Source organism: Syngnathoides biaculeatus, chromosome 1 (genome assembly GCF_019802595.1).
Source record: "Syngnathoides biaculeatus isolate LvHL_M chromosome 1, ASM1980259v1, whole genome shotgun sequence".
Lineage (NCBI taxonomy): Eukaryota > Metazoa > Chordata > Actinopteri > Syngnathiformes > Syngnathidae > Syngnathoides > Syngnathoides biaculeatus.
The window spans coordinates 13,789,603-13,808,896 of NC_084640.1; the positions used below are offsets into that span (position 1 = coordinate 13,789,603).

Consider the following 19,294-nt stretch of genomic DNA (forward strand, 5'->3'; position numbering starts at 1 on the left):
GCAATTTTTGACAGAGCCGACTGAAGTCTGCCTAGCAACAATTCCCCCTGTACCGGATTGACGAACGGCCAACCGACGCGCAAACGGAACGGAACACGGACAAATAGCGAGCGCCGTGCGTGCCGCGGCCAAACGAAAGCGGGAAGTTTTTCTACCCGTGAAGTGGACAGGCCCGAAATGCCGAGAGGAAAAGGGAAGGTCTTATTTTTTTTTTTTGGCGATTTCATGATTGCGTGTTTTGCTCCCTTCGACTAAATGTGTTCAAAAACCTCTTGTGTTTTTTATTTAGTCTGTTTTCCTTTTCCTGCCCGGCTCGCTTTCACTTGATCACTCTCGTCAGCGCAGTTTTTTTTTTTTCTTCCCCCTTCTACTGCGGCAATCAAGATGGCTTCCCGTTTGCTTTGATGGAGGCCGCGCCAAACATTTAAGAAGGATTTGAAGACTATACATCATCAGATAGCCTCCTGTTTTTGTTTTGTTGTACAAGCGGCCTCGAAAGTCTCACGATATATTTCTCCATCAAAGAGAGATTGATTTTCATCTGAGAAAAATGCAAAAGTTGGATTCTATGATTTGTATTGACGCTATGCCCCCCCCCCCCACGCTACTTTTAATAAGCTCCGTGTTGCTGAGAAAATTGAAACGAACAAGCGCTTTCCCACGTCCGCGCAGGTGTCGCCGTCGCCACCGCTCATCTGCTCTAGCCCGCACCCGCGTACCCTTGGCTATCCGGCGCTGACCGAGGGCGCTGCGCTCTCCTTGCTGCCCGCTTCACAAAAGACCCCTCTGTTACACCCCCTTACGTTTCCTCCACTGGCGCCCCCGCCCCCTCCCTCAACACCCCTGTGGCACATTCCCCCCTCGCTCCACTGGCGCATTCCTGCCGGGCCTCGGCCGGCCGGTGAGTCCTTCTGTCGCCCGGACGCTGGAACGCTTTACGAGGTTCTCGCTTGTCCAAAGTCCACCGTCTTTGTTTTGGTCCTGCACGTTCTGAGGGGTGATCCCAGACTCCAGACATTTTCCCCAAAAAAGCCTGAGACGTCATGGTTCAGTGTAGATTTGAGTTACATTATGAACCTGCTTCCTTTAGAGGTACTAAAGTGGTCCTCGCGATCCGGTATTTAGCAAGAAATGAGCCCCCGATGCCAGTTGCACGCAATTGAGACCTAATTCAATAAACGTGTTAGCCTAACCCCAAGTGTCAAAAACTCTCGCCTGAAACTGAACAGGTATCGGCCATTTTAGTTTTACACAGTCACGGGGTGAAATTTTCCTGGAAATTAGTACCAAAAAATACCCTGTACACCAGTTTCACCGGTGGACTCGTCCATCAGAAGAGAACATGAAAAACTCTCAAGGACCAAGGACTCTCAAGGACTAACGCTAAGGCCTGACCTGTGATTCAAGGTCTAAACTTCATAAACGTGATCCAGACATGGTGACCAGTAGCCCACCGTTCTGACCTGATGGTGGAACTTAAAAGGCCATAAATACAGTGATGGGAAAAACTATATGAACCCTTTGGAATTTCTTAAATTTCTTTATAAATTGATCACAAGATCTCCTCTGATCGAAAAATATTGTGGATAGGTGAAACCAAACTTGAATTGTGTGGCAGGAACACAGGAAAATGGCACCGCGCACCAACATCAAAACCTTAACCCCAACTGTGAAACCCGGCTGAGGGTGCAACGTGCCTTGCCCGTGTGCTTTGCCACCTCGGGGCCTGGACAGCGACTGTCATCAATGGAAAAATGTATTCACACATCATCGTGAAATTTTGCAGAAGAACCCGAGGCCAACTGTCCAAAATTTAAGGCTCAAAAGAGGACGGGTGATGAAACAGAAGAACGATCCAACCCACATCTAAAACTGAATGGATTCAGAAAAAAATATGTGTTCGATAAATTCCAAAGGGTGTGCATACTTTTGTTCTCCCACTGTATTTCTTTTGCTCAGTCCTCCCGGTCATAAACAGCCTCATTTGAGCAACTGGTGCGAAGTGGACCTTGGCGCACCCGGAAACCGCCACGCCGACGCCGAAATGACCCTCGCCCTTCGACGTCCAGCCGACTGCTCCGGGGTGGTTCCAGAATTGTTCCAGCGCTTCGCACGGCTCCCGCTTCGGAGTGAAATGTACTTGCGGTAAGTACAAAAGTATTTAAAAAACAAAAACAAAAAACGTTTTGTATTATTTATGAGCAAAAACCGCGAACACAACGTGTTTCCGTATTTGTTTTTTTTTTTTTTTTTCATTTTCGACATTTGAGAGTCAGTGGTTGGTTTCCCACCCATTTGCATTTCTTCGTTTCTGTGCCGTAGAAGTCACAACCAGGGTGGGGGCGACGACAGTCAGTAGGTCAGTTTGCGACGCTCCTGCATGTCACACGTCCTGTAAATAGCTTTTGATCCTTCGTCTCGCCCTCCCCATTCACCTGAATGTGCTCCCTCTGCCTTCATCAATGGACCCCATTCATCACCCCCTCGGCATGCCTCCGTGACCCCCCCCCCCCCCCCCCGCCGCCCCCATAACGCCAGCGCACCTTCCTCCCTCCCTACCGGGCCCGTAAGCTTTCCACGGATGGCGCTTTTCCCAAAACGTGGTTGCAGCCTTGGGCCCTGCTGCGATTCATCTCAGTACTACTGAGAATAACAATCATAATCATAATCGACAAACTCCCATGTTGGTCATTTTTAAGTGAAGAAATTAGTCGAAAACTCCAAAGCTTTAGCATTTTTTGAATTATTCTTTTTTCTTAAATTCCACTGGCGACACGGTGGAGCAGCCGGAAAGCGTTGGCCTCCCAGTTCTGAGGTCCCGGGTTCAATCCCGGATCCGGCTGTGCGGAGTTTGCATGTTCTCCGCCGTGCCTGCGTGGGTTTTCTCCGGGCACTCCGATTTCCCGTTTTGTCTCTATGTGCCCCGCAATTGGCCGGCAATCAGGTCAGGGTGTAGCCCGCCTCCTGCCCCGTCGACAGCTGGGATGGGCTCCGGCACTCCCTTGTGAGGATAAGCGGCAAAGAAAATGGAACGATGGATAAATTCATCTTTATAATAAGGCTGGAACATGAAAAAAGTGCTCCAGATGTACTGCACCGCCCAAACAATGGCACACCACGCCCATGTCGCCCTCTATATTTACGATACCTCAATTGTCAGTCTAGTGTACTTTACAGTACTATTTATATATCTGGAATATATTTTTGTGCCTAGCGTACTCGCCACATTTCACATTGTATTAAAAAAAAAAAAAACACCTGCCACTTGTGGGCAGATTTTGACCCCCCCAGTCCCCATTCCTTGCCCACGCTCACCCTAATCCAGGTACTGCCCGACGCCACAAAAAAGTATTGAGTAGCCGGTCCATTTTGTCTAGTGTACATCATGTGAACACAGTGTTGATCACAGGTGTCAAACTCAAGGACCGGGGGCCAGATCTGGCCCATCACATGATTTTATGTGGCCTCCGAAGCCAAATCTAGAGTGTCAAAAAATCTGCACCAAGATTTCCATCCATCCATCCATAAAAAAATCAAGCTAAACCTTGCTCTTTACTTTTTTTCTGTATAAAATGTCGTGTGCAAGGGCTAAATATTAGTAATCCATCCATCCGTTTTCTTAGTTGCTTATCCTCACGAGGGTCGTGGGCAGTATCCCAGCTGTCAACGGGCAGGAGGCAGGGTACACCCTGAACTGGTCGCCAGCCAATCGCGGGGCTCATAGACATAAACAGCCGCACTCACAATCACACCTCGGGGCAATTTAGAGTGTACCAAAATTTCAAATTGTCCTATATCATAAATGATAAAGTTGAGATATTACAAGCATTTTTGTCTTACCAAAGGTGGCTAGTTGAAGAACACATTACCCTTGATTTCTGATTCCAAAACTAGTTCATAAATTGATGATGCAAATATGATGAGGTGACTATTTTTGTTTCACAGTCATAACGGCCCTCCGAGGGAAACCGGAACAACAATGTGGCCAGTGAGAAAAGTGAGTTTGACACCCCTGGTGTAGATAAAAAGTGTACACACCCTTTTTCCTGTTCTTGTGATGTACTGTGTGAAAATGCCTTTTTCAAACTAAACAACAGAGATCGTGTAGTTGCAAAAGTACGCACACCCTATTAAAACTGTGGATGTGTCTGTCTTCAGAACCAGTTTAATTCAAACTTAAATGGATGGGGAGTATACACGCCCCCCCCCCCCCCGCCACTATTTCAAATGGCTCTGATGAACTCCAAATCCAGTTCAGATGTTCTAGTAGGCTTTTCCAGAATTTCTTTTTTTTACTGACTTTAAATTTGGTTAGCTTTCAAAAAGTCACAGTTGCTATCCGAATGAACCAATTACATTCAAATAAAATTAATTTTGGAGACAACACGCGTGCCTCGTATTTCGAAATACTCTTAAATCGAGTCACTTGTGTCTCGCCACATTTCACACTGAATTAAAAAAAAAAAACAACAACACAATTGTGGGCACTATTTTGAGGGCTTTATGCTCTGTGCTCAACCTCCACTTAGCGCCACTTCAACCCCCCCCCCCCCCCCCCAAAAAAAAATACAGACCCATAAAGTGAAAGTCCCTGAATAACAGACACCACCCGCCCCCCTAAAGTTTGTACCCAAAATTCCCTTTACATATTTTCTAGATCCCAACACATAGCACGCAATCGCACTTTGTAGTCCATGTACTTCCCACTAAAGTGTGTTTAGTGCCGTGCTACATTACAGAAATACATATATATATATATAATATATATATATAAATATATATATATATATATATATATTTTATATCTAAAGTTGCTGACTGGCACATTTCACATTGGAATTAAAAAAAAAAAACAAAAAAAAAAACACCTCCTGCCGATTTGAGGTATGCGGCTTGCTGGGCGTGTCCCGCGGCCGCAACCCAGAATCACTGACCCATTCTTCGGCTAAATTCCTCCTCTACCTGGCACCCCTCAGCCTCAGTCTGGATAACGCCGGCACTGCCCCTCTGCCCGTTTAAAAAGACCCCTCCCCCCCCCCACACCCACGACCCCCACACCGTTTCCTCCCTCCGTCACAATCTATTTTGGTGAACTGCGGTGTGTGTGCATGCGCCCTGCCCTGCAAAGTACAGACTTTTCAAGGAAGTCAGCAATATAACACGGCCGCTTTAGTTTAATTACAAGCTTCTACTTTTGGAACTCGGAGAGAGCGCGACGGAGAGAGAGAGAGACGCCCTAGAGCGGAACTTTTCATCTCCCGGCTTGCCACTCTCGTCCTCCTCTGGCCCGGGCGATGACGGAACGATCGCGTTGAAAAGTTCTCTCCGGGCGCGTCCGACGGGCTCGGTCGCGGGAAGCACCCGTTGCGGCTCGAGCGGGACGTGACCCCCGCGGACGCTTTGATTGAGCCTTGCGACTCGTTGCTCTGGCAACGAGTGATGTGCGGAGAACAAAAAATGTAGAAAATATACTTTTTATTAGCTATTTTAGGAGCTCCATGTTCTAAGAAGAAAAAGTACAAATGTTGGAACATAGCGTCCATTTTTTCAAATGAAAAATTCAAACGTAACAAAAATTCAATCTTACTAAATATCACACTTTGTATCTGAAATGTTGATTAGATTAAGTTGGTCATTTGTCACCCTGTTTTTTTAAAATCAAAATACTGAAAAAAAAGCTGTCACACAATATGAAGATGAATTTTAAAAATGAAACTTTACTACACTGTTAACAGTATTACTGCCCTGCAAAAATTTCAAAATAGGAACACCAGAAACATGTATGTCAACTTCTACACTAAACAGTTAAATTATGATTATTTTTTTGTACGTACAGCTGAATATTATTTGGAGTTAATCTGAGGTAAATATGGGGGCTCGTTTTGATGATTTCGACTGAGCGAGTTGGAATCTAATTGATTCATTCTGAACACAGCCATATCCGTCGTGATGAGAGGGTGTGCATACTTATACAACTACATTTTTTGCACATACATCTGAATATTATTTTGAGTTAATCTGAGGTCCAAATGGTGGCTCGTTTTGGTGATTTCTACTGAACGAGTTGGAATCTAATTGATTAATTCTGAACAGAGCCACATCTGCTGTCACAAGAGGGTGTGCATACTTATGCAACCACATAATTTTTTCCACATACATCTGAATATTATTAGGAGTTAATCTGATCTCCAAATGGTGGCTCGTTTTGGGGATTTCTACTGAACGAGTTGGAATCTGATTGATTATTTCTAAACACAGCCACTTCTGCTGTCATAAGAGGGGGTGCATACTTATGCAACCACATTTTTTTGTACATAAAGGTCCATATTATTTGGAGTTAATCTGAGGCCCAAATGGTGGCACGTTTTGGCGATTTCGACTGAACAAGTTGGAATCTAATCGATTAACACTGAACACAGCCACATCCGTTATCATCAGAGGGTGTGCATACTTATGCAACAACATTATGACAGTTATTCCAAATCTTGAAAAGATGACTTTATTTTTTTTAATTGATTTATACATGTTACAGGTCCCATTAACGGAACCCTGACCTTGTAACAAGGGTGTGTAGACTTATGATACAGCGTGTATATTAATTTTTTAATTTTCCAAGCAGGCAAACTTTAGAGAGCTTGGAAGAAAAAAAAAATGCATCATGGTGTTCACAGTGCAGACGTTTCCTGCCTGTGCGTGCCTGGCATGTTGTCATTATTATGTATATATTTTTTGAGGCTGGGGGGGGGGGTTGTGTTTTTTTTGCTCCCAACAACATGAAATTTCATATTTTCCTTAGTAATATGTAGGTATAAAAACCGAACAATCTTTTTTTATACATTCCTTAGAGATAATTGCTAGATGCAGCAGCAACAGATGATAGTTTGGGTACGCGGCTGCTCGCTCTCCTTCGCCATCAAAGCTCAGCCCCCCCACCCCCCCCCACCCCCCCAGACGCCACCTTGCAGTTTCACACGGGGACGCCCCCCCTTAAAAGTTTTTGCCATTTTGGGGGGGGGCTCCTACGTCAACTCACTGACGACGCGTTGAAGAGGACTACACTTTATCTTGTCTTGTAAAGTTAGTCCAAAAAAACTTTACGAGTTTTGTAACCGGTGAGGAAAGCAATCCTAAAGATACGACTTCCATTAGTCATCATTCAAACTTTTATGTTATCAATTAGACATGGAGAGATTGATCTCGAATTCTACAGCAGAGGGCTAGATGAATTATGTATTTATTATTTTCTGGATATACAGTGAATGTGTATAGCAAACTAAAAGTATATCTACCCCTAAAAATGTGTACTCTTCCTCCAATATTTGGATAATAGTAATTGTTCAAAAAAAAAAAATTAAGCTAAACCTTGCTCTTTACTTTTTCCTGTTTAAAATGTTGTGTGTAAGGGCTAAATATCGGTATTCAATCCATCCATTTTCTTTGCCGCTTATCCTCACAAGGGTCGCGGGGAGTGCTGGAGCCTGCCTATCACCGGGCAGGAGGCGGGATTACACCCTGAACTGGTCGCCAGCCAATCGCAGGGCACATCGAGACAAACGGGCGCTCTCAAAATCACACCTCGGGGCAATTTAGAGTCTCCAATTAATGTTGCGTGTTTTGGGGATTTGGGCGGAAACCGAAGTGCCTGGAGAAAACCCACGCAGGCACGGGGAGAACGTGCAAACTCCACACAGGCGGGTCCGTGATTGAACCCGGGACCTCACAACTGTGAGGCCAACGCTTTACCAGCTGCGCCACCGTGCCGCCCAGATGAAAATATGTATTCATTATTTTGTAGGTGTACAGTGAATGTGTATGGCAAAGTAAAAGTACATGACCAATGCCATCCCTCAAAATGTCTTTTCTTCCTCCAATATTTAGATAATAGTAAAAAAGTAAAAAAAACGAGCTAAACGTTGCTCTTTACTTTTTTCCCGTACAAAATGTTACGTGTGCGTATATTGTAAGGGCTAAATATTGGTATTTTTGAATTTAATTAATCAAACTCTTGATTATGACTTGTTTTATAAACAGTGGCATTGCGGTAAATTACGTTACATTTTTTGAATTTGGCAAAAAATAAAATAAAATCCCATTTGACTTGTGACACATTGCTGCCACCATAAAAAAATAAAATGAAAATAAAAAAAAAACAGAATTAAGAGCTAGCACTTCAACGTGTCTTCCTCCTCAGAAACGGCAACGCCAAAGTTTTAAAACATTTCCCCAAAAAAAGGAACGATATCTTCCAATCTCACGCACGTAATAAAAATATGGAAACATGCCCGCGCGAGCTACAGAAAGGAGCTTTTGTTCAAAATAGCAGGAATAGAATTGGAATTGCACCCTCGGTTGCCTGCGATGAAAGGGTGACGATCACGGCGAGGTGGGAAACGTGATGGATCGCCATCGCTTTGCCCGCGCGGGCGGCGAATCTGGGCCACGTCGGACGGGCCAATCGGCGTCCGGGGGGCGCGGTTTAAAGCGCGGACAGAGCTGTGATTGGCCCTCCAGCTGCCCGCGTGCATCTTGCGCTGGGGCAGTCTTCTTTTATGATTTGAAAACCATATAAAGATTTATTTATTTATTTTTTTAAAAGATGATGATGATAATAATAGCTTGAATGTTTTTTCTTTTTTTTAAGAAAATCAGTTTCATGCACTAATGTCACGTTATGAGCGATCCTTCGAAACGCCGCGAAAAAAAAGACGCCCCCCCCCCCACACCCCATTCCTTCCTTCCTTCCCTCCCTCCACGGGCACACTCTCACTCGGGGGTGGGAGAAAGTAAAGTGTGGGAAGGGTGAGAGAAAGCGAGAGCTCCCAGGTGTCTGCGCCCCGCACTTCGGCGGACTCCATGGACCTTTAAGGGCTGCCCCTCAAAGCTGTTTTTTTTTTCAGCGCCCCCCCCCACCCAGCCCCTTCCGTCACTTTGGTGGCTCTCTTCATTCTTTCTTCCTTCCTTCCTTTTTTTTTTTTTTTTTTTTTTTTTCCGTAAGTCTTGTCACCCCCATAGGAGGTTCAGTCGGCTGGGCTTTCTGGGAGAGGACACCCTCGCATCCAGCAGCCGCCGCCGCCGCACATCGCTGCATCGCTATGGATATTGCAGTTTGCCCTTTCCGGAAGAAACGGAGGCCATGGAGCCCGGGACCGACCTCCGTCGCCCTGGTCGCCCTGGTCCTCGCGCTGTGCCAGAGCGCCCCGGCGCAGGCCGGTAAGATCTTTTCCTCCGCTTTTTCGGGTCGTTTCCCTTGTTTAGCTTAATTGACCTGAAGTCCGGTCCGGACCGCATGCGGGACGTTAATAAAATCTAGGTGGTCACACGTGATAAATTGAACGAGATCACATAATAGATGCAAATGTATGAATGTATAAATGGGGGGGGGGGCGTATAATTTTTAAATTTCACCGTGCAGTTATTTTTTCGACATATTTCCCACAAACAAACAAAAAAATATATATTTTTGCCGTCAATGTCACGTATTTGCTTGACTGTGCCCGTGCCAGCCTGAGCACCGGAGCGGCCGGTGGTGCCTCCTGCCGCGCGTGCCCGCCGACTTGTGGAGTTTAAGGTGGGGGGGGTGGGGGTTACGGGGGTCACTTCCAGCAAAGAGGGCAACCGCGCTTGAAAATATGGAATAGCCGTCACTTTGATGCGATGACCTGTGATTATGCTACAGAAAAATATGATAAATGGACACATCAAATGCAAAGCAAAAAGTGTGTGTAGTGGGGGGAGGGTGATGGGGGGGATGCCCCCGTTGCCCCCCCAGGTTCCGCCGCCTCTGTTGACACTTGTATGTGCAATTTATATCTGCGATCAATAAAATTAAAAAAAAAACCCATCATTTCGGACAATAAGTGCAATTGTGACGTCGGCGCCCCGCACGCACACATGTGCCCCCCCCCCTTACCCCCCACCCCAAATATGTCCTTCCAAGTCCATGTGGACTTTGCGGCTCATGAATGGCTTCTTATGGAGGATCGCGCGGAGTAAAAAGGCGCCCACTGTCTCCGCCGCGTCTTGTTTACGCGTGCGTGAAAGCGCCTCTCTATACGTTTGTTTGATTTTGGCAGAGTTGACGTGCGCTCGCGCCCCCCCACCCACCCACCCCCCCACCGCCCCACCTCGCAATTCATCTCCCACCTTCATCGTGTACCTGCTCGCCCGCCCCCTGATATGATTACTAAATTCATAAATAATTTTTGGGACTTTAGGACGAAAGCCAGAACTCACATAACGACAAATTCAACTAGAAGAGTCGAATGGTGGTAACGTTGGACCTCTGCATATTTTTAATTATTATTATTATTATTTAACCTGTCCCCCACTTTTTCCACATAACCTGAAACCTGTGCCAGGCATAAACAAACAATATTTTTTTAGGACCTTTACTATTACCAGTGAAGGCAGTTCAACCATCTGTTTGAGCATAATTTTTGAAGGAATAATTTAAATTACAGTGTGCCACAGTGGAACAGCGGGTAAAAGCATTGGCCTCGCAGGTCTGAGGACCCGCGTTCGATCCCAGCCCCGCCTGTTTGGAGTTTGCACGTTGTCCCCGTGCCTTGCGTGCGTTTTCTCCGGGCACTCCGGTTTCCTCCCACATCTCAAAAACACGCAACATTAATTAGACACTCTAAATTGCCCATAGGTGGGATAATGAGTGTGACTGGTTCTTTGTCTCGATGTGCCCTGCGATTGGCTGGCGACCAGTTCAGGGTGTACCTCGCCTGCCTCCTGCCCGTCGACAGCTGGGATAGGCTCCGGCACTCCCCGCGACCCTCGTGAGGATGAGCGGCAAAAAAAATGGATGGATGGATGAATTTAAATTGCAGCACTTTTTTTTATTGCCATATTTGCATCATCAATTTATGAACTAGTTTTGGAATCAGAAATCAAGGGGAGTGTGTTTTTCAACTACTCACGTTTGAAAAAACAAAAATGCTTGTAATATCTCAACTTTGTCATTTATGACATAGGACAATTTGAAATTTTGGTACACTCTAAATTGCCCCTAGGTGTGACTGTGAGTGCTGCTGTTTGTCTCAATGTGCCGCGCGATTGGCTGGCGACCAGTTCAGGGTGTACCCCGCCTCCTGCCCGTCGACAGCTGGGATAGGCTCCGGCACTCCCCCCGACCCTTGTGAGGATCAGTGGCAAAGAAAATCGATGGATGAATTTTAAATTACAGCACTTTTTTTTTAATTGCCAAACTCAAATAAAGGTTGCAGCTAAAACAGTTAAAAATAGCCCTAAAGTTAATATTATATTTAGTATTTTCTACAATATTTCCATCCCCCCTGAAGAAAAACAGCAATGAAATAATCCAAAAGATATTGCAAAAAAATTGAGTAAATTCAATGTTGCTAAACATCCGCTTAGTTCTTTAATAATTATTATTTTTTAAACTTTTTAACTTTTTTTTTTTCCCTTACTGTCATGTGACACTTCAATCATTTGGTAGATGTTTTATTTGTATTGATTGCGCAAGGGTTCAGTAAAAGACACTGTGATTGGTCGAGACGCGTCAGGTGAGGCAGAGGTGCGGGAGCCTCATCCCCCAAAAGGAGCCATGAAAGAGGTTCTGTTGAAAGGTTTTGTCCACGCGGATGTTCCTCCTCCGTACGGTTCCGGGAAAAGAGAGCTCCTCAAAGGACGCTCTGTTGCCCGTCTGACTGGATAAACACAACATGGCCTCCGATCTGAATGCGGCGCCTGTCGGGGCCTCTTCTTCTTCCTCCTCCTCCGTCCTGACTCAGTTCTCCGCTGCACCTTCGACTCTAAGTCTCGGTCCACGCCGATCCCCCCACCCCGCAACAGAATTTCTTACGGAAGTTCCTTGAAGCTCAAGGTCACGTTTGATACATTTTTTTTCTGTGCAAAACTTTGTGCTCGTTAGCTGACATGAGGGCAAAAAAAAAAATATTAAAGGTGGCTACATACGCACCTGAGGCTAACTCGTGGTGACAAAATACTTATTCGTCACCACGAAATAGGAATGTGTGCAAAACTTTTTGGCTTATGATCGTTCCCTAACCAAGAGGAGCACACTTCCGTTTGCGTCACCAAACTTTTTTACTTCGGAAAAGTCTCACCGTTCTACCAACTTTGAGGTCGCAATTTCCCATTTTGTGGCGGCAAATAAGTATTTCGTGCATTAGTCGCTGCTAATTTGCAACCTCGAATGAGTAGTTAGCGTTCCGCGGACGAAATTTGGCCAATTGTGTCACAATTTAGCATTCCGTCGCCACAAATTGGTATTTCGTGCGCTCCTTATCGCTAACTCGTAGGCACAAGCTAGTATTTTGCGCTCGCAGTGTATTATTTTTCAGACAGAAATTATCATTTTGTGTGCCTGTGGTATCTATTGTGGCCATAATTTAATGTTTAGTGTCCAAAACAATATCAATGCATTACCACTGTTAGCGCAGATGCTAGCCGACCCAGTTTTCTCAGCTGATCTGACCCCCCTCACCCCCTCCGTCTTCTCAAAACCGCATCATCATTGCAGGTTTGAGGGAACACATGGAGCTTCCGCCCACGCGTTCTGGCGGTTTTCGAGCGCCGAGGACCTAAGGCGTCGCTCCGCGGGGGCAGGAACGGCCAGCGCCATAATGACAGGCCGCGGTCTGTGGACGGGGTTATTCCTGCTCACTGTTATTTTGCGCGGCGCTCGGAGGCCAGACGGGTCTTTTTTTTTCGTAGGATGTTCGCGGACGTCACGTCTTCTCCAGACGTCGGCACGCGCCGCCCGGTTTGGAAACAAATATTCACAGCTGGGAGGTGCAGAACGGTCGACGTTGTGCGCCGTTTAAGGTGTTTTTTTTTTTTTTGCGGCGGAATACGACAACTCTGAGGTCTCCCGTTGGGTGCAAAGAGTTTGCAAAAGGAATATTTTGGGATTTGTTGAAGTCATGGTGTGAGTTTCATCCCACCTTTCCTAGCACATGGTGTCATAGATAGATGACTCCACCTTTCCTCCCCCAAACCTAATATCTGTCTTAGTACCAAGTCTGGCCTTTAGGGGGCAGCACTGTACCTGTAGTAGTATTAGTAGTGGCCGTAATACATCATGTAGAAGAAGGTAGGCTAACTGTTACCTTTGTCAAAACCATGAAAGAATCATCCATCCATCCATCCATTTTCTTAGTCGCTTATACTCACAAGGGTCGCGGGGAGTGATGGAGCGATGGAGCCTATCCCAGCTGTCAACGGGCAGTAGGCGGGGTACACCCTGAACTGGTCGCCGGCCAATCGCAGGGCACATCGAGACAAACAGCCGCACTCACAATCACACCTTTAGAGTGTCCAATTAATGTTGCGTGTTTTTGGGAAGTGGGAGGAAACTGGAGGACACCCACACAGGCGGGTCGGGGGATCGAACCCGGGACCTCAGAACTGTGAGGCCAACGCTTTTCCCAGCAAATTTCCGACATTTCCAGCCGCATTTTGTGAGGGGGGGAACGCATCTAGCGAGTAAAACTCGAGAAAGTAGCCCAGACCAAAGCGTCGAGTGGCATTCCGGCGACAGAAAGACCACGCCCGCTCCCTTGAAACCGCCGCTGCGGTCGCCCCCGTTTGCGTCGCGCGTCCCGCCGCGAGCCTCTCGGGCTGCGTCCGCCTCCACCCGTGGCTCCCAAAACGGGACCGCGACCTCGCCGCCCCAAACCGCACGAGACATCGGAAACGTACGACTCGAGCGCGCTCGACGTGCTGCGGCGACGTGGCGGGCCACTTGGCGCTCACAGTGCTGCGTATTGTACTAAAAAAAAAAAAGCTAAATACAACCGAACTGTACTTGGGTAGTAATTCTTTTGCTTTACACTAGAGAAACCCTTGTGATACTAGTACCACCTATTGGAACGCATCTCAGCTAATTTAGGGTAAGAGGCAAACAGGTTTTCGCAGTTAAGGACAATAAAGGCTTGTTTTTGGAATGTTAGCGGTACTGCGCGGCAGACGTGCTAACCGCTAGGCTGCGATTGTAAAAATCCCTTCGCTTGTGTGTAAAAATATAAAAAGAAATACTTGCGGGGTACCTTTAAACCTCAGTGCGTTTACCGACCCTAAACACCAGCTGTAATTAGGATTATCCCAATCAGGTGTGCCACGTCGCTTATCCTCACGAAGGTTACGGAAGTGCGGGAGCCTGTCCCAGCTTAGTTCGTGCAGGAGGCGGGGTATACCCTGAACTAGTTTGCAGCCAATCAGTTGGATGTCTTTTCATTTTTATTATTTTGTTATCTTGTTGGATTAAGAGTCCAACATGTCTGCTGACTCAGCGTTTGAATAGTTTCCTGCTTGTTTTTTAGGGTTTCGCGTAGACTCAGGGTCGGCCTCATTTTAGGTCATTAAAAAAACAAAACAAACACTTGTTGCCCTGCACGTCTTGTTAGCGTCTCCCTAAACCTAACCTGTACTTAACGGTCGTGCTCGTGCGGTCAGCGGCTGGGCGGGAGCGACTGCTAAATCCGGAGCGAACGCTAACGCGCACCAAAATGTCCGTTCAACTCGGAAAATGCCTCACGGTGCAACGGCATTCCAGGCTCTGTGGTCCAGCTGGCAAAATTTGACGTTGCCTAAATAAATTCCTTGCAGATGATTGCATTTTGACGCCTCGTACTTTCCGCTAACAACCCAGGCTAAACCGAGCCCGTCCACTTTACGCAGGGATGTTCATCTCTCAGGGCGAGATATATTACTTCAATGTGCAAAATTGAGACCAATTACTACTTTCGCATTCGCCAGAACTTCGGGTGGCATCTCTGTGAGCGTAAAACACGTACGGGCCACAAATCGTCAGGGGTGGGGTCACGGCATTCGTTTGCGAAGCATGCGACCGCCGCGCCCTCGAGACGGAGCGCGTCTGCGCGCCGCGCCCGCCTAACAATGCGTCTGTTGTGCACAGGTGAGAGGCGAGAGGTCAACGTGTCAGCCGGCGTGCGCGTCTGGTATTTGACACGGCGGTACCACGAGGGCGGGATCGGCCCGGTCCGTTCTTGAGTCCCGCGCGTCGGTCTAGCAAGTTTGCCGAAAATTTGTCAATTTAATGTTTTTTTTTTTTTTTTTTAAACAAATTGATCTAATTAAATAAGGGATTAAGATATTCATTTTAAATCGCCCCTTCCAGGTTATATATTGCTCATATAATAAAAGAAAGCCATATTCATAAAATAAAAACATTTGTATTTCTATCTATCCATTTACTTCGTGAAATAATTGGTTCATTGATAATTACTAAATAATAAAAAACTAAAACAAATGTATAAAGTATTTAATTCTTCACTTATTTTATTATAAAATAATCGTATTAGTAAATAGTTATATTTCTGTTAATTTATTTTATTACAAATCTTTTATGTTGTAACTGGTAGAAGAAAAAAGTCAAACAAATTTCTATGTTTTTCTATTTTCTAGTTAATTTATTTCATTGAATAATTTGTTGTAAAGAAAAGAAAAAAATACACACAATTGTAGACATGTATATTTTAACTGATCATATTAAATTTACAAATGTAATAATTATAAAAATAAAATGTATGCCCACGGTAGATTTGTTGTGTAAAAGTTTTATTTTGTAATTACATCAAATATTTCAGTAATAAAATTCCAGTCAAAGGTTAGCAAGTGACCCAACGTCGGGAGAATGTTTTCATTGAATTTTAAAGATACAACTTTGTCATATTACGCCTTTTATTCTGAAAAAGGAAACTTTATGCGCGCGAACATTTTCTGCTCAAAGAATATTTTATCACGATAAGAGTGTGCCTTACGATCTAAAAAAAAAAAAAAAAAAAGTAAAATCATATCAGAGCTTTTAATTTAATTCAAAGCTAAGATAGAGAGGAGCAATATGTTTATAATGTTTTTGTTGGTGCTTTGTTCCCAATATGGATTTTTATTTAAAAAAAAAAAGTATGCTAACCCTTTTAAAAAAAATTATCTGCCACAGTAATTTATTGCAAATTGTTTTCCGGGACCACAGGGCCCCCAGCTTTTGAACCGCTAGTGTTGTGTGTGTTTCTTCATAAACATCATACCTGAGTGACTTTTTCCACCATTGCGATAATAACCGTGATTATTTATGAACGACACAAATGATGTTTATCACGTTAAGACAGCCGTGTTTTTGTTCAAGTAATCTCGGAATACTGTACCCGGCGACAACTGTACGGTGTGTGTGTACGAGTGGCGGGTGTGTCCGACGCCTGCTTCCTGTCCTGATGGCCGGGCGCGATTGGGCGGCGGCCGTCTGTGAGAGCTTATGCTGATGATGAGGCAGGAAAAAAAAAAATGGAAAAGATATTTGCCCGCTTTCATCTCGGGGGGGGGGGGGGGGGTGTTGTTTTAGCGGGAGCGATGGCGGCCTCGATGGCAGGAAGGGCCTCGGCCCCACGTGAGCTGGAAACAGAGCGCCACATTGTGCCGGTGCCACGCTTGGCGGGGGTGGGGGGCGTTGGATGGTTGGGGGGGGGGGGTGCAAGCACACACATGGACGCACTCTCCGTATCTGCCAAGGAATACCTGTGATGTCGGCTTTCGACAGCGATGACTAGCAAAAACTCAGGGTTGACGACGAGATCGTGTAAATTCGAATTTGATCAAATGTTGTTTTCTGTACGGCTGGTGTCTTCCGACGAAATTTATAGTCACGTAAAAATGATTTATGTAAACGACCAATGCAAGTATGTAAAAAAAACAGAGGAGTCAGCAGTTCTGAGGTCGGGAGTTCCGGTGTTCAATTTGCAACGTTGCATATTCACGCCCACGTTCCGAAAAATATGCTCATTGGGTAGTCCTTGACGGCAGCTGGTAAAGTGTTGGCCTCACAGTTCTAGGGATGAGGGTTCAATCCCGGGCTCACCTGTGTGGAGTTTGCGTGTTCTCCCCGTGCCTGCGTGGGTTTCCTCCGGGTGGCCATTCCGGTTTCCTCCCACATTCCAAAAACATGCAACATTACTTGGACTCTCTAAATTGCCCCTAGGTGTGATTTTGAGTGCGACTGTTTGTCTCTACGTGCCCTGCGATTGGCTGGCGACCAGTCCAGGGTGTCCCCCGCCACCTGCCCATTGACAGTTAGGATAGGCTCCGGCACTCCCCACGATCCTCGCGAGCATAAGCGGCAAAGAAAATGGATGGATAGGTAGACCTTTGGTGTGACCTTGCTGAGGATAAGCGTGGTAGAAATTGGACAGATATTAAAAGGAAAAATTGACGAAAGAGCAGGACAGCGATGAGGTGAACTGGGATATAACTGTAAAATGAAATAATGACAATTGACTCTACCTAGCGCGTCATTTTCCCTCGTAACTTTGCGACACTTTTACTTTTCTCGGAGAAAAGCGTGTAAAACGCGAGTCCGGTGAAAAACGGAATTTGTGACTCAGACCTGCTGGACGGCTCGTCTCGGCTTCACCTCAGCAGCCCGACTGTCAGCTTGCGTGCTTTTATTTACTTTAATTTACTTTAAAGGAGCATTAACCCCCCCACACTGAAGCTTCGCAGCTAATTTTCACAGTCAGGGTGTTAAACATCCGCACTTTTCAGCTACACCCGTATCCCCCACAAACAGTGACCTAAGTCATGCCTGAATTCAAATAGTGTAACAAGAAAAGGTAAAATGATGATGAAATTGATGTTGATCTCTGTGTCGTCCCCCCCCCCCCAGAACCAGTGGACGTCCTGAAAGCCCTGCAGCTTCCCACGCTTCCCGAGGGCGTGAAGAAAGTCCCGGGCTTCTGCACATCCCGCCGCTCCAGCAGCCCTGACCACGCCTACCGCATCAGCAAGAAGGCCCAGATCTCAGCCCCGACCAAGCAGCTCTTCTCAGGTAGGCCGAAACACGACCAGAAGCCAAGCGAACTAGGCGCTCCCGACGGCACGCCGCGCTTACGGGTGGAATTCCCGAGCGCGGCAAACCTGCAATCATCATCAGCGTCGTCTGATTACGATGTTTGGACATGCTCTGTAATTACGCGTCTCGGCGAGGAGACATAAGAGGATCTCATGTGGAGTTTTTGTGGCTTGAAGCTGCCAGACCAACTGTTATTATGTGTACTCTACCGCCAGCTCCCATGATGCTTTGCGCCTGATAAATATAATCACCTGAATGTTCTCCACACTCTGCCTGATTCTTTGTGTGAAGCTGGAGTACTTTCTCGATAGTGAATACTAACCCTTCCTCTTGGCACCATCGTGTAAACCAGTTTTACACTCCAATCACCTGATGGTGACAAAATAGTTGTTCTCGTTTCAAAATAAGTCCCGGACCTTTCTATAAAGAAGTTGGAACTCAAAAACTCGAAGAACTAAGCAGTTTCTTCACGTCTTGTCGTCTGCAGGTCGCTTCCCGGAGAACTTCTCCATCATGGCGCTGGTGAAGGCCCACGCCGGCCTCCAGGCCTTCCTCCTCTCCATCTACAGCGAGCAGGGCGTCCAGCAGCTGGGCATCGAGCTGGGCCGCTCGCCCGTCTTCCTGTACGAGGACCAGCACGGCAAGCCGGCCCCCGAGGACTACCCGCTCTTCAAAGGCGTCAATCTGGCGGATGGCAAGTCAGTAATGAGCGCCGATCCGGTTGTGGGGGGGGTGGCGTGTTTACAAATTTGCTACTTTAGCTACTTTCCGCCCAACATCGGTACACTAGCTAGCATGTCGATATTTTTTTGGGACCACATTTATCCGTTGGCTTTCTCCTCCCGCCCGCAGGTGGCACCGCATCGCAATCTCGGTGTCCAAGAAGAATGTGACGCTGATGCTGGACTGCAAGAAGAAGATGAGCCGCCCTCTGCCCCGCGGCAACAACGCCGAGGTGGACACCAACGGCATCACCGTGTTCGGAGCACGCCTCCTCGACGAGGAAATGTTCCAGGTGACGAGCTCAGTCCAGGCCGGGGGAACGGAGGGGTGGGTGGGTTGCAACAGGGGGGGCTCGCCCGCTGATCTTCGGCTTGGCGGTTTTTCCCCACTCAGGGAGACATTCAGCAGCTCCTGATCGCCTCCAACGCTCAAGCCGCCTACGACTTCTGCGAGCACTACAGCCCCGACTGCGACTCTCCCCTACCCAAGACGCAGGCGCAGGACCCCAATACATACGTGAGTACCAGAAGCGGACGCATTACTCGAGTGTTCCACCAGCATCGCCGTATTCCGGACGTTTAGAATCTGAACGGAACCGACTGAAGTAAAATGAGATCACTGTGATCAAGAACAGAAATAAGCAATTCATAGTCATGAAGAACGACTGGAGCCAAGTGCTGTTTCCTGTTCCAGAGACTTCTTCTGTTCTAAATCTTA

The 19,294-nt window shown here is 46.6% G+C and overlaps 1 protein-coding gene across 6 annotated transcripts in view; it reads left to right on the forward strand.

The window, feature by feature from the left end:
* Nucleotides 1-24: 24 nt before the first annotated feature.
* Nucleotides 25-19,294, forward strand: part of col11a2 (collagen, type XI, alpha 2) — a 38,259-nt gene continuing 18,989 nt past the window's right edge. For 2 of the 6 annotated variants that reach the window (XM_061818455.1, XM_061818491.1), the window contains exons 1-8: nt 25-2,145; nt 2,323-2,359; nt 3,946-3,997; nt 8,996-9,210; nt 17,669-17,830; nt 18,342-18,552; nt 18,707-18,869; nt 18,971-19,093. In XM_061818455.1, the coding sequence (XP_061674439.1) occupies nt 9,093-9,210; nt 17,669-17,830; nt 18,342-18,552; nt 18,707-18,869; nt 18,971-19,093 (777 nt within the window). In that variant the 5' untranslated portion in view covers nt 25-2,145; nt 2,323-2,359; nt 3,946-3,997; nt 8,996-9,092. Of the gene's footprint in view, nt 2,146-2,322; nt 2,360-3,811; nt 3,998-8,995; nt 9,211-17,668; nt 17,831-18,341; nt 18,553-18,706; nt 18,870-18,970; nt 19,094-19,294 lie in introns of those variants that run through there. The other 4 variants (XM_061818470.1, XM_061818464.1, XM_061818483.1 and 1 more) reach the window with 4 other exon arrangements.